A 14,928-nucleotide genomic window follows, 5' to 3' on the forward strand; every position below is an offset into this window, starting at 1 on the left:
TTGTCATTTAAACTCTACTATTGATGAAAAAAATAGAACTAAACTACATCAAATTTTTAAATGATGAAAAGCTTACAAAAGTACAAATATTCAGTTTTGAATATCACATTTGATCCAACAAGAGGTTTTAAAATAATTGGAGCAGCTGCAATGATTAGGAGAGTACAATAAAACAATTAAGCTGTGATACCTCATGTTCCCTGCCTTAACAAAACTTAAACCTCCACTTGGTTACAACAGCTGCAACATTAAAAGTGATCTCCGCAGTCTCTCATGATTCACATCAAATATACATAATTTTATATTTTAGTTTTGCACAAAAATGTACAATGATCCCGTTTATAAACATAAAAAAACAAAAGCAAATTGGCCTGCAATTTAATTTACACAAATAAGTTGGCATGTGTTGAATGCTGTGAAGAATATAAATTATTAACATAGAAAATAAATGTTCTTGTTGTGTCAGTTTTAATGGAATGTTCCTATACTTTACTTTTTGTTTTTTTAGCTCTGACTTTTTTCAAATAAAAATGTATACGTCTTTGAGGAAATTGTTGATGAACCCAGTTTTAGCGATTTAATCGAACATCATCATGAACTTAGTGTAAAGTTTATTGGATAACATATTATCAGTTCTCCAAGTTCTTTATTTTTTTTTAAGCTGAACTAAGGGTTTCCAAAGAGGCTGGCTTTAACTCAAAAATGATTTAGTGTTTTTTATTTCCCCAAAATTGTAAAACTTAAAACACACATTTTTTGTGGTCAGTTGAATAAGTGTTTTTGAGCCAATTAATGCAGTTTTATTACAAAATATTTGCAGATTTTATTAGATTACAGTTTACACCATGGTACTTGCCTGCCCACCTTTATTTCTGAAAGATTCAACCTTTCGTGAAAGCTCGTTAAATCCCAGTCACTGTTTTTTTTTCCACATTATTTCAACTTCTTTGAAAAACTGATTTGCGTAGTGCAGATTGGTTTTTGTGGTCTTTACTCTGCCTAATTGATTTGTTTTCAAAACAACAATTCTCTCTGTAATCCAGTGATTTAGTGATATCATGTTGCATGCATAGCGAGCACCCTATAATCTCCTGCAGGCCAGGATGCAGGCCATTAGATAAAAATGTTTGGATGTGTGTGTATTGTTCCGAAGGGCACACAGTTTACTCTATGGGTTAAAGGATTTCAAGTGCTTTCGTGAATATTATACTGACATTATCTATAAACTGCTTGTCATGCAAGCACAAACGCAGACAGGTGACATGATTTTTAACTGCATTGTTGAGCAACACAGGATTTGATTGAGAGACACTGACCCTTCAACATCTGCTGTTGCTTTGACTATTTGCAAAGATTTGTGATCGTTTCACCTGGAATTCCCCAAATTCTTATTTACCAATCTTACTGCTGAAAATCATCCACATAGTTCAGTAATTTTTACCTCTGTATTTCTGGCTTGCTGCCATATCCAGAATGGATTTGGAAAAAAATGAGGTGACCGAGTCCATGCAGTTAAGTCCAAACTCTGAGGAGCTTGGCAAAGTGAGCGATTCCTCAGAAAAATCCCTACTTCACTTTTTGGCCAAAGATTGAGTCCACTCCAGCAGGACTAGGCCAGATAATCTGCTGCTCTGATTGAAACTGAATCAAGAGGTTAAAACTATACGGTAGAGATGATCTGGGCTGACTGCCAGGATTAGGTCTGTTAATGTTTGTGTATTCTAAGACCACCCTGCCTGACTGTTTAACAGTCTTCCTATAACTACATTTACTGAGTGCAAGTTAAAATTTCCTGTATGAAAACCTGGGAGCTTTGAAATTGAATGGGTTTAGTAAAACAGCATGAAGAGTTGTTCACCTGAAAGGTCGGTTTGTATTCAGCTCCCCACCTGTCGTCAAAAGGTCCGACAGTGACAAGGAGCGAGGAAAGAAAAGGCTGGAATGAGGTTTCACTGCAGGAAGGCTCGTGTCTGCTTTGTGGACCGAAAGCTTGTTGAACCAGGAAGATTGAGTCGCTGCGTCACCACACTGAATATGAGGCTGCTGGAGTGGTTTGACCCCCTGGGACAGGGTCATCATGTGCTTCTGTCACTGTGACACATATCTGGACAAGCAGAAAGAAAAAACTGTTATAAAAATAAATGTACTGAAATCTTTGATCAAATATTTCTTTTATAAGGATTTGCTGCACGATGCAAGATGCTGATTGGTATTCTGTTCCGTTTGCTTAAAACTGTTTGCATATTTATTGTTTTAAATACATTTTCAAGGCTACAAGGTGGAGATTTCACCTCTGGCAGTTCGGTTTAAATCCAGAAATAGATTTTCATCTAGCATTAGTGGAATTGTCAGGTTGTCATTCGGTATCAAAGACAAACACTGCAATTTAAATGTGTGTGAAAGCTTCATCTCGGCTTCAGTGGCTATTCCATTATTGGTTATTCGAGTAGTGCTTTCATATTTCTAAATGTGCATAGTTGGAAATGTGTGTTGATTAGGAAGGCAAACAAACTGCTTCTAGCTCTTATATCATGACAACACTGCAAAAAATGATTTTCAAGAAAGTAAAAAAAAACTTGCTTATATACATTTCTTATTTTTTGTCTAAAATGAAAAATATTATTAACAAGCAAGTTTTGCACATGAAAGTTAAGCTTATTCTAAGAAGACGTCTAACTTTTTCTTAATAAGATATTTCAGCTCGTCTTGAGCTTTATTTACCAGTTACAGGGTATGAATATAGGTTTGGTTGAAATTCCAGATAAGAATGTTTCTTACTTAAAGCATAAGGCCATTTAAAAAACTTCTCAGTTTAAGAAATGAATGTAATGACACTAAAGTTTGAAATGACGGCTGTCATAATGCTTCACATAACATGTGGTCTTATGAACAAAAGCTGCAAGAGTCAAAGCACATGGTAAACATGAAATACAGTTAAGCATTAACTTCTGGTGCCTTGATTTAAGATAAAATCTCTTATTTTTAGTATTCTTTTTCAACATATGGTGTCTTATTCTCAGCCATTCTTTGTTAATTATTATTCTCAGGGTTGAGATTTAGTTAGCTCGATCAAGAAAGAATCAATTCCATTTAAAGAAAATTCGCCCTGTGGTAAGCTTCTTTTGTTAACGTGAAAACTTAAATTAAGATGCAAAATCCTAAATTAAGCAAATAATTCTTGAAATCAGCTTGTTCAAAAATCCATAATACTCAATTTAGGTAAAGTTTTTCTATATATTAGGGACACTTTCCTTGTTATAAGTCAAATTTTCTTAAATGAAGCATAAAAAATAAAATCTTAAGATCAGTTTACCGTATTTTCCGCCATACACGTCGCACCACCGTATAAGTCGCATCAGTCCAAATATGTATAATAAAGTGGAAAAATCCATAAATACATTGCTTCGCCGTATACGTCGCTTCTCCGTATACGTCGCTTCGCCGTATACATCGCATTTATTATGCGTCACCGCTGACAACATGGACATGTGGACCAAACTGGGAAATGTGGGCCGGTGTTATGCCAGAAATCGATTGGCAAACAAATGGTGGCTGCGGGATCATGCATGGGAGGACTTTAATAAGAATAACACTTAAAAACAATTATTTGTGTGCTCAAAATTATAGCAAAGTTTTGTCTCAGTCTAACCTTTCCTTAATAAAAAGGACTTTGACCATAAAATGAGCTGCATTTTCAAAAGTACTTGCTGCCTCGGTGCTACGGGAGCACGCTCTGAGGGAGGAAAGCTGTGCATTTCTTCGAAATTTAACAAGATAACCACCTAAAACCATTATTTGTTTGCTCGACATTATAGCAAAGGTGTGTCTCAGTTGAACTTTTACTTAAAAAAAATACACTTCAATGGTCAAATTAGCTGCATTTTGCCGGGACAGCGCAGTAAAACGAAGCTGATTTTGCTCCAGGCAAGCTGGACGAAGGTGGCAGGCTTTGGCAAGCCGATTGTGTCATTAATAACCACTCTTACCTATTACATGACACAATGGCATGCCATACAACTCGAGTGCCAACTAGCGGCTGAAAATGGTAGTGTTCAATATTTTCAGTCAGAATGAATGATCAGTCCATTGATATGTAACTACTCTTGGCGTGGCAGTCGAAGCCACTGGTGAGTGTTTATCAAGACTGTCTGTTCCAATCACATTATTTATAATTAGCATCCCGTCTCTCCCGTCAGAGCTGTGTGTGTGTGTTTGAATCAGAGATCTAAATAACGGATTCCCAGTTGGCCCTGAGGACTAATGGGAATTAAACACCCCTGCTGATTCTCAGAGGGTGAGCAGCCTGCGACACATCTCATTGTGTTTCACACCCATAGACACAACATGAAAAGCTAAACACTAAAAATAATGCAGGACGCACATAATTAAAGGAAAACAAACTTATGTATTTTTAAAGCAAATACAACCAATACCGTGTATAAAATGTACCATTTGTACTCTGCCCTTGCTCTCAATGGTCATGTTTACATTTACTTTATAATAAAAGTGTACATAGAAAAGTATCTAAATGGAAGCTTACATTTCATTTCGTTTTTACTGCAGGGCTGCTGTGAAAACGGGCCTGGCCTTTAGTGCAGCTCGACCCAATGACCCATTGCTGTGGGATGTGGTTGTGGAGCCCGGCAGGGGAGCGACTCCCAGCACAGTCTCTGTTGTCTGCAACAGGAAGGCGTCCATCACTCAGAAAAGGTCAGTCCACAGCATGTACTGTATATTTTATATGCATCGTATTAGTGTTTTCACCGACCCATTTCAAATCGGTTTCCTCTACATAACAGCATTTTCGATCTTCTAATCCTCCTTGTCGTCTCATTTGGTCTCGTTTATGTACAATGTAAAGGACATCCTGCATGTCTGCCTGCTACGTTAGCAAACAGAGGTAATCATGGAGTATTAAAGAATGTTTTCAATGTTACGTTTGCTTTAAAGGAGAAAGTACATTGAAAATTATTGATTTGAATTTATGACCCCACCCCAGAGACTATATGATAATTCATTTCCTGTTTTCAGTGGTTAGTCCATAGATTGAATACAAATGAAACCAACATGACTGGAATTCAAACCTTCACGTGTATACCATCAAACTATAGAAATAGAAGCACAGCAAGCAAACAAATAAAATATAATAATAATAAAAAAGCTACAATAAAAACATTATAGCAACAATAGTGTGAATACTTCACTTTAGGTAATTTTCACCCCAAGTAGTAATTTTTGCTGAAATTTTAAGTCAACTCTTAAAAGCCAGACATTCATGAAGTTTTTTTTTTGTACTCAATTCAATTCAGCGTATTTATATAGCACCATATCACAACAAAGTTGTCTCAGGACTCTTTACAGGAACATTCACATACATAGAAAAGCCATTTAGTAAAGTTCTCTTATCTAAGGAAGCAGCAGACTCGTTGACTCTTCACTTGGTCGCAGTATGTATTTGCACATGTTCTTTTTTGGTCGGGTAGAGCCAAACATTTCAATCTCAGAAGTATGACAAGGCGTCACGATGGCTCAGTGGGTAGAGCTGTTGCCTCTCAGTGAGAAGTTCGTCGAATTGAATTCTGGCCGGGAACCTTTCTGGGTGGAGTTTACATGTATGGGTTTTCTCCAGGTACTCCAGTTTCCTTCCACAGACCAAAAACATGCATGTTAGACTGATTGGTAACTTTAAATTGTCGTGAGAGAGTGAATGGTTGTTTGTCTCGTTTATCTCTGTGTCCCCTGTGATGGACTGGAGACCTGTCCAGGGTGTCCTCTCGCATAGTGACTGCTGAGTATGTGCACCAGTGACCCCCGTGATCCGAAAAGGAAGAAGCGGGTAAAGTAATGGTTGCTCAAGGGCTCAGAATGGGGCAAATGCAAGTGGAGGCAGGTGTGGGTGCTTTACCTTTCCCATCCACATTTTGATGTAATCTGTATCTGGAGGTAGAACTGGTGACTTTCTGATCACAGGCTCGCCTTTAACCTCTGCACCACCACTCCCACTAACAATACAAATCTTATGTTAAGTAAATAGACAAAACAGTTCAATTTAAAGTGACAGAGCAGACACTTGCTGAGTGGTGAGCTACTTTCTGAACAGGTCAAGGTCTCACAGACGCAGGTAGACATTTACAGCCACACCTGCAGCAAACGTAGTTACCACTTCACCTAACAGCTGTATCTTTGAACTTCGGCTGGAAGCCACAGCAGTCACCCTACTTTATCAATAAGGCTGATGCTTGTGTTTAATTCAGTCCAGTGTGGTATAATATTCTACTTCAAGTTTACGTCTCTGACCCTCGAGCCACAACGAGATGTCTGAGTTTGTTTAAACGGCTAATACAAGTTGAGAGCTCTTTACTCAGGCTGTTTGGTCTTTAAATATGGTGTGAGCACAGACAAAAGGGGCAGATATAATAAGATATTTTTCTTCCTTCTGCTGCCTTTCATTTTACTTTTGATTGTATTTCTTATTTATGAAATTGTTTTGTTTTTAATAAATGAATACATTTATAAATAAATACATTTAAACGTTCACATGATTGTTTCCATGGTTTTCGTTTTTCTGTACTTTTTTTTGTTTTTGCGATCCAATTACTTCTGCACATGTCGTGCTCTTTTAGACATTCATATTCCAACAGGCTCTACTCATTCAGGAGACGCTACTACCTTAGCTTCTTGTCATTTTCAAAGTTTTTGAAAATATTTAACTCCATTTACTAATGCAGATTACTGCAATTCCATCTAAAACATTATATTTAAATCTACTTGATCATTCATAATTTATTTTGTCCTATGCCATTTTTAGTTTTTAGTTACCGTTCTACTAATTTTAGCCATCTTTACGCTACTTTAAGCTAGTCTTGTGACACTTTTAGCTATCATTTTACTTTTAGTTTATTATCTTCAGAGTTGAGCTTTTTACCAGCCTTCTGCTGATTTTTAGCCCTTTTTGCCGTTTTTAGCTAGTGCTTTGCTCTTTTTGGTTTATAGCTTGTCGTCTCAGTAGCAACTCAATTTCAGCTTTTTCAGCACGTTTTAGCAAAGTCAATCAACAGTCGCGCTCCGAGTTGGAAATCAAACCACCAACCTTCCACATGAGTCAAAACCTCAATGGATAATGATAATAATCCAGCCCGTGTTGCTAATTGATGATAATCTCTGGAGCATGTAAGCATGTAATAACCAATCTCAGCAAGTGTCTCTCCTGAGTCACAGCACAGCGTCCCATCCTCTGATCCAATCTAGAAGCAACCTTTTAATCCTCTCTTGGGGGATTTTCATCTGGTAGCAAATTATTTTTTGGTAATGTTAGTCCCACATAAATTATTACAGACACAGCAAACCTAAAGCATTTTAAACAATGAGTAAAACGGGCAAATTAAAAAAAAGAGAAAAAGGATAAACAATTTGTTAAACATTTTCAGCATCATTCAATAAATTATTTTAATTTCGTGATATTTATTCACTTTCTCTTCCCGTTTACCTGACTTAAAAAAATAGAAGACTTGACTACGTCAGTGATGCCTGATGGTGATGGGAAACACCGGCAGCCACCTCTGCCCAGCAACCTCCCGCCCACATCTGACCCACATATCCACATCCATAATCACGGCTACTCTATCCGGGCTTAAGTGCTCGCACGTTCAGAAATGCAGATTAGGAAGCAGACATCTTCCAAGTTGTACCACTCGGTTTATTATATCTCTAAACATAAAACCTTACAGGCTGCATTATTTGCTTTTTAGCAAAAAAGGTGCGTTCTTTTTAAAAGTGCATTCCAGCCATGAGGATGTTTCATTGTTGTGCTCCATGCAAAGTTTTAGTCCACTTCAAAGTATGTCAGCTCCATTTACATACAGCTCCGCTCTGCTTTTGATCTGTTCTTACGGGCAGGTGTGTCTGCACTTTCTCCTGCATCAAAAAACATCAAATAGCATTTCTTTGACCAGATTTCTTGGCTGAAGCCTCTGTCAGCTCACCTTATCTCCCCCTTCACATTCTCACACCTGATTTCTGTGTTGATGGAAGGGAGACCTCCCGTGTCTTTGTGTGAAAACTCCACAGGTGGTTTTCTCATAGAATTCACAATCATTTCTTGTCTGCTTCATTTTTAATACTTCATTTTTAAACTTTGAAAAAAAAAAAAGTATTTATGAGCTCTGAAGTGAGACTGTAACATAAGGACGACTTTATTTGTATGCATTTATTAAAAAATAGCTGTGTTCACCTGTTTAAATTGACATTTTTATATATATTTTATCTCCTAACAGGGGACCTCTGGAGATTTTGCAACTTGATTTTGTACCAAAAGACGTTTCCGAACAGATTGAGAGTCAGGCCATCTCCTGGCGCCTGGAACTTCCAGGGAATGTCAAGGATGTTGGATTAATGCGGATCTACACCACCCGCAGAGACTACATGGGACTGGCACCTCTGGTGATGGTGAGAACAATACTTGCATCAGCTCAGCAGACAGCCGGAGTGCAAGACTTTTTACAGATCAATAAATGTCAGTCAGAGTCAAAGAGATACAACTGAGGCTGCATCCGAGAGAGTTTTGATAGAGCAGATGAAAAGGAAACTCCGTTCAGAGGGAGGATTACAGTCTTTAAATTAATGCAGTCTGTTGGGGGCACTTTTGGATTACCTTGTGTTTCTCTGTCTCGTTAAAGACGCTTGTGGAAACATTCAGCTCTGGAGATTTTTGATTTTAGAAAACCACACAACACATCATGGGATGACATCGCCATGAGTTTGCACCTGAAATGTAAAAAAAAAAAACAAGTCTTGGCTGTTGCGAAACATGCTTTATTGTCACAAACCACATTTACAGATAACTTTTTAATTTTCAAAATTAAACTTGTTAAAGCGCGCAGAGTCTGTCAACCCTTAATAACGTGTACACACTAATTTTGCTCACATACGATAGATAGATAGATAGATAGATAGATAGATAGATAGATAGATAGATAGATAGATAGATGTTTTTTTGTTTGTTAAAAACATTTTTTTCTACCAAACTTTTGTTCTTTTTTCCCATTTTTTTTCCAACACTCATTAGCGAAATACATAATGTTTTATTATTATTTAAAGTAAATATATCTTTAGCAAAAATTAATTTGAACTGCTGGATATTCAGGCCTTCCAGGATTACTATATTTATAATTAGTTAGTTCTCCCTTGGTGAAGCATGGTGGCACAACTGGCAGAGCTGCTGCCTCTCAGCAAGCAGGTTCCTGGTTCAAATCCCAGTCCAGGGGCCTTTCTGAGTTGAGTTTGCATGTTCTCTCCGTGCATGCGTGGGTTTTCTCCAGGTACTCCAGTTTCCTCCCACAGACCAAAAACATGCATGTTAGACTGATTGGTAACTCTAAATTGTTCCTAAGTGTGAGTGAGAGAGTGATTGTTTGTTTTGTTTGTCTCCATGTGTCCCTCTGATGGACCGGAGACCTGTCCAGGATGTCCCCCGCTCCTCAAACAGTGATTGATGGACATGGGCACCGGCGACCCCAGTGACCTAAAATGGAAGAAGCGGGTAAAAGATAATGGATGGATGGGTGGTTTTCCCTTGGTCTCAGATTAATTACAGACTGTTTATATCACAAATAATTATGATCAGGACCGGACTAATGTTCTGCCACATTGTCTATTTGTGCAGATTATTTGGGTCTAAATTTTGATGCTATGTGTCTGTCCAAAGCGAGAGACTCACAAGTCTATTTCATGGTACAATAGTCGACTCAAATCAAAAAACCATCTGGGAGGAATTTTGTTTCATCTCAGTCACTTATGGGATTAAGGTGGAAAACGCTCTTCTTTTCTGTCACAGTTAAAAAAACTCCACATTTCTGGGTCACAGAAAGATAAACTCGTACAGTTTACAGACATGCTAACTTTTATTGGATGCAAAACTCCTGCCAGAAACAGGCTGACTTACATTTTTGTGACTTTTTTCCCCCATTTTCTCTCTGCTATTTTAGCTTTTCTCTTTTATCTGCAGAGTCTAACCAGCTGAGCTTATAATTTGAACAAGTGTTTTTGATAATAGCACATTTAGCTGAGTGCAAATCACATACATTTAGGCGGGAAAAATCCCCAAAACTTGAGGTTAACAGATTATTGCACAGCTTGCAAAAACCACTGGATGTGAAGCTCTCCCAGCGTGTTGCTGGCATCGCCACAGAAGCACCGCGATTGCTTTCTGATTTCCTGCTCCTCCCTGATCCCCTGGCTTATGTTCAGGTCAGTATTGCTGTCTGGACTGGAACATGTCCTTTTGAAATTGCGGTCAGCAGCTGTCAGGCTGACCGAGTTGAGAATGTGGCGCTGCCATGGAACATCTGCCGAGCGCCCACTGATACTTTAACATCAGCATGGAGAGGGAGGAATAAAGACTATTAAATGAGTTAAAGATAATTACAGAATCTGATGCTTAGATTTGGGAAAGTTACAAAGCGTTTGTTAGTGGCACATTTATTGCAGTTATAGAAGTATTTATTTTATTTTAGCACAAATGTCCACTTTGTAAGGGAGTGTTTCATCAATGGGATTGTACTGAATCATTTTTTTTTAATCTGTCTAAGTCTTGCCAACACCTCCTCTCTACCCGTCATCTCTTCACATGCACACAAGATGACAGGGATGATGGCAAGTGTTTCATGTTGGTTATTAATATGTCCTAGCCATACATGTCAAAGATGAACTTTATCTTTGACTTTTTACTTTTTACTTGCCTTTAAAACTTAAATTCTCACATTGCAGCTTGTTCATTTATTAGAGAATACACGATATCTCAAGCTTGGTTGTAGTTTTGAAATCATGCTTATTTATTGATGGTTTACTTTTCAAAATCTGCATATATGTTTGTATTTTAAAGGAAGAGATGTTGTGCAGATCAGATTTACTGAAGCAGAACTCTTTGACTCTTTTGTGCAACTTGGTGTTTGATTTGACACTTCACAAAGATGTTCATTGTTCATTGAGTAATTAGCATTTTAATTAGGATTTTCATCTTTTGTCAGTGGTATTAAAAAAGGGTGAAAACATTACAAGCAGTTACTCTAATTATTATCTTCCTATGTGGGTTTTTAGGCTCTTTATGATGTCTTCTTTTAGAGTACACTAGTTAGGAAAACACATTTAGTTTTTATCCTTTTGTTTTTTTTTTGTATGTTGTTCAGAATCATTAAGTAGATTAGAATATAATTGTTTTAAAATGTCTTTTGCCTTTACTTTTTGCCTGATATGTCATCTTCATCACTTGCACACATTAAATACTCCATGTTAATCTTTACACATCTGGAGTGGTTCACAGATCTGGTTCAAATATCAGACCCATGGGGATCCTATGTGAAGGGTTTCCATGGTTTTCTTGTTTGTCTGTGTTTTTTGCATTTTTTTTTCCAGCATCCTTAGACAATTTTTACAAGTTTAGCTGATTCTAAATAACCGTTTATGTACAAAATTGTCACAGTTTTAGCTCTGCCATGGGCTGATGTTCCCGTCAGAAGTGAATCCTACTTCTCGTCTTACAACAGCTGGGGTTGTCTGCAGGCCTCTGTTGCTTTAAACTGGATAAAATGCAGATTTTAATGAAGCTGGTTTTGTTCACACTGCCACAAATGGTGTTCATGGAATAAAACTAGACAAAATTTTTCATTATACATTTTACATACAACTCACCACTGTCTAAACCAAGAATAGTACAATCAGTTAGTGGCCTGATTTATTTATTTGATTTTAAAAATCCAGTTAAAAAAAAGTTTATTTTTATTTTTTTATGGTGTTGACACTATTTTGATACAAGAAGATGCAGGAACAGAGTTATTTAAAACCCATCCAGAGTCAATAACAAGTGGAACAAGAACTCATACAATGTTGCAACTGAGAAATCTATCCGTTAATATTTTTAGATTATTCATTTGTACTGACAACCCTTAGGGATTAATCCCAATGTTTATTGGCAGAACTGCTGCCAATAACTGTAAATATTGAGTCTTATTATCTCTTTATTTTCAGTGGTAGTACCATTCAGGTCAGGATGCCGCACAAGCTGGTGCTCAACAATCTTTTAGAAAATGAAAAGACTTGAAAAGGAAAGAAATGGTGGATGCAGAGGGGCATAAATGCAAATATAAAGGATTTACATTAAACAGTACAAGTTGAGTCAATTGTGTTAAAGTTTTGCTCAAAAACAAGATTGAATTGTATAAAATGCTCTTTATTAATGGACATGAGCAGCATGAAGTAAACCTGCAACTATGTAGTGCACATACTGTAAATAACTTGCTCTCCGTGTGCTCGTCCGTCTGCTCAGACCACAGATATTCTGAACACTGCCGTGCTGACGGGAAAAATGCTTTCAGTTCCTGTGAAAACGCTTGCTGTTGAGGCCAACGGCTCAGTCACCGATGTGACGAACTACACCAGCTGCAGGTCTACAGAGGAGGATGTGCTCAAGGTAAGGCCAGAAAACTGCAGAAATAATGGCTGCCATTATTACTGTAATTAATTAGTTAGCCCAGTCTTTAGCTAGCATTTTTCTATTTTTCCAGATTTTAGCTATTGCTTTGCTACTTTTAGCTTTTAACTCCTGCTTCTTTTAGTTTTAAAAACTCTGTTTTAGCTTCTTCAGCTAATTTCAGCCGTCATTGACCACTCAGCATTTTCATGGAAAATGCCAATTCTCCAGTTATTTTGATTTTCATGCAATGGCAAGTTCGCTTGCTGGCTGGAGCCTTTTTGTGTGGAGTTTGCATGCAAGGGCTTTCTGTGAGTTACTCCCACCGACCAAAAACATGCACGTTACATTCACTGGTAACTAACTTGTGAGTGAGAGCATGGATTGTTGTCTGCATCGTTAGTCTCCAAGTTCTCCTGTGATGGACTTGGGACCTGCCCAGTGTCCGCCGCCTTTTGCACAACGACCACAGGAAATTGCCACCAGCTATGAGCCACCCTCTCACCCAAAAGCAAAAACGTTAGTAAAGAAAATGGATGACTGGATGTAATGGGGAAAAAATACATATTCAATTAGGTCTATGCTTACCTATAGGCCTGAGTGCCAGTTTGTATTTCTGTGTGTGTTTTAAACAACTGTGAATAAAAACTTTAAGTTGCAAGAATGTATTTGACACAGAGCTTGTAATTTTGGCTCTCATTTCATACAGTAAGCACAGTAATATGAGCTTTTAGCAGTGGATTCATGTTTCTGGCTTTGTGAGCATGAAGCAGCGTGTTGTTTAAGAGTGAGACTAAAGCTGAATAGAGATAGAGAATCATTACAAATACAGTCTTAGTGGAGGCCTAATTCAGTTAACATTGTGCATGGATGTCCTCTCATGCTTCCTGTGGTCAGTGACCCCTTTTAGAGCAATGCAAGTGACCAGATAAAGTCAAAGCTCAAACCACAGCATCTATTGTTTATACTTCAGCGGCCACAAGTCAAATTTTTATGAGGGATTCGTTCACAAGCAGTTTGGCTAACATCACACTTGTCATGTATGCATGGATAAAATCTGAAGGACTGAAATTGTACTTGAGATCAGTAGAGCAGCATTTTTATTCTCATATAATTATAGAGAATACACAAAACATATAATTCTTTTGGATGGATGCTATATTTTTCTAATATAATAGGCAGAAAAAAAAAGCTGAAGCCTGTTCTGGTTTACCTTTAATTAAATTTGAAATTAATGAATGATAGACGGTTTAAAATGAAATAAATATGTGAGTGGTAAAGTTGTTTTACTGTGATCAGTTGCACGGTTAAAACCAGTGTTGGGCAGAGATTTAAGCAAAAGCTAACAAATGCCACCTGACCTTATAAATCTTTTTTTCTGATAGCAGGGATTTGTTTGGTAGGATGAAAAGCCCCATCACGTAAGAAAATAACAGTAACCTCAGTATAACTTTTTCGTCTTCATTTTTCTATTAATCTGTAGTTTACATGTGTTTCCAACAGGAAGTGGGGGCATCTGTATTGATCACAGATCAATCACTGAGAGCAGGGCTGTGTGAATGTCAGTGTGTGCTATTTAAAACACTGACAAGCGCACACAAGGATGACCTTACACAGACCGAGAGGTGGATAATTGAAAATGGCAAAAACTGTATCGTAAATTGTTTTGCACCTTGCCTTTCACCCACTGACTCCTGGAGATAGGCATCAGCTTTCCAGTGACCCTGCATGAGAATAAGCCATTAAAGAAAAGAGATGGACGGCTGTAATTTATTTAGTTTTCTTCTTTGTTTTCCGGCTGCTCCGTTCTTCAGGGGTCACCACAGCAAACTAATTCTAATGAAAACTTGGCAATTGTTTTTACGCCGGACGCTCTTCCTGATGCAGCCACAGACCACTGAGCTACCACAGCCCTCTGTGTGGAGCAGAGGGGTCATCTAGGGCGCCCGGGGGAGCAGATGTGGGGGTTAAGAGCCTTGCTCAAAGACCCAGAGTGGGGAAAATGAGGTTGTAAGCAGGCGTTTTACCTTTCCCACCCACATGATATCGCACTGGGGAGTAGAACCCACCTTCTAACCTTTGCACCACCACTCCCCCCATGGATGGATATAATGTACATAAAGATATAATAAACAGCAAAAGCTGGTACAATCACATACACATGTTAGGTGCATTAATGGTTTTTATTTTCTTTCAAAAATGGTTTATTGTATGATTTAATTATTCCCGTTAACGACTTTAGATGCCAGTTTTAGATTGAATGTCCCATTTAAAGCTATTTTGCAGTCATTATTTTTAAATAAAGAGTTAAGACATGAACTCCTGTTATTTCCTTAAACATCAAATCCCCATTAGTTTGTCCCTATAGAAGAAAACGGGCAGCAACCTGGGCAGCGGTTCTTTAAAACAGAATAAATTGTTTGTATGTTAATGTATAGTTTTATTATGAATTTGGAGGTTATAAG

General features: G+C 37.8%; 1 protein-coding gene across 1 annotated transcript in view; it reads left to right on the forward strand.

Annotated features, from left to right (window-relative positions):
• Positions 1-14,928, forward strand: part of si:dkey-1d7.3 (transmembrane protein 132D) — a 42,056-nt gene that overhangs the window by 12,545 nt on the left and 14,583 nt on the right. Inside the window, exons 4-6 of the mRNA XM_037692044.1 lie at positions 4,564-4,710; positions 8,274-8,445; positions 12,320-12,463. Coding sequence (XP_037547972.1) covers positions 4,564-4,710; positions 8,274-8,445; positions 12,320-12,463 — 463 coding nt within the window. The remainder of the gene's footprint in view (positions 1-4,563; positions 4,711-8,273; positions 8,446-12,319; positions 12,464-14,928) is intronic.

The sequence above is a fragment of the Nematolebias whitei genome, chromosome 18 (assembly GCF_014905685.2).
Source record: "Nematolebias whitei isolate Nwh7 chromosome 18, NemWhi1, whole genome shotgun sequence".
Classification (NCBI taxonomy): Eukaryota; Metazoa; Chordata; class Actinopteri; order Cyprinodontiformes; family Rivulidae; genus Nematolebias; species Nematolebias whitei.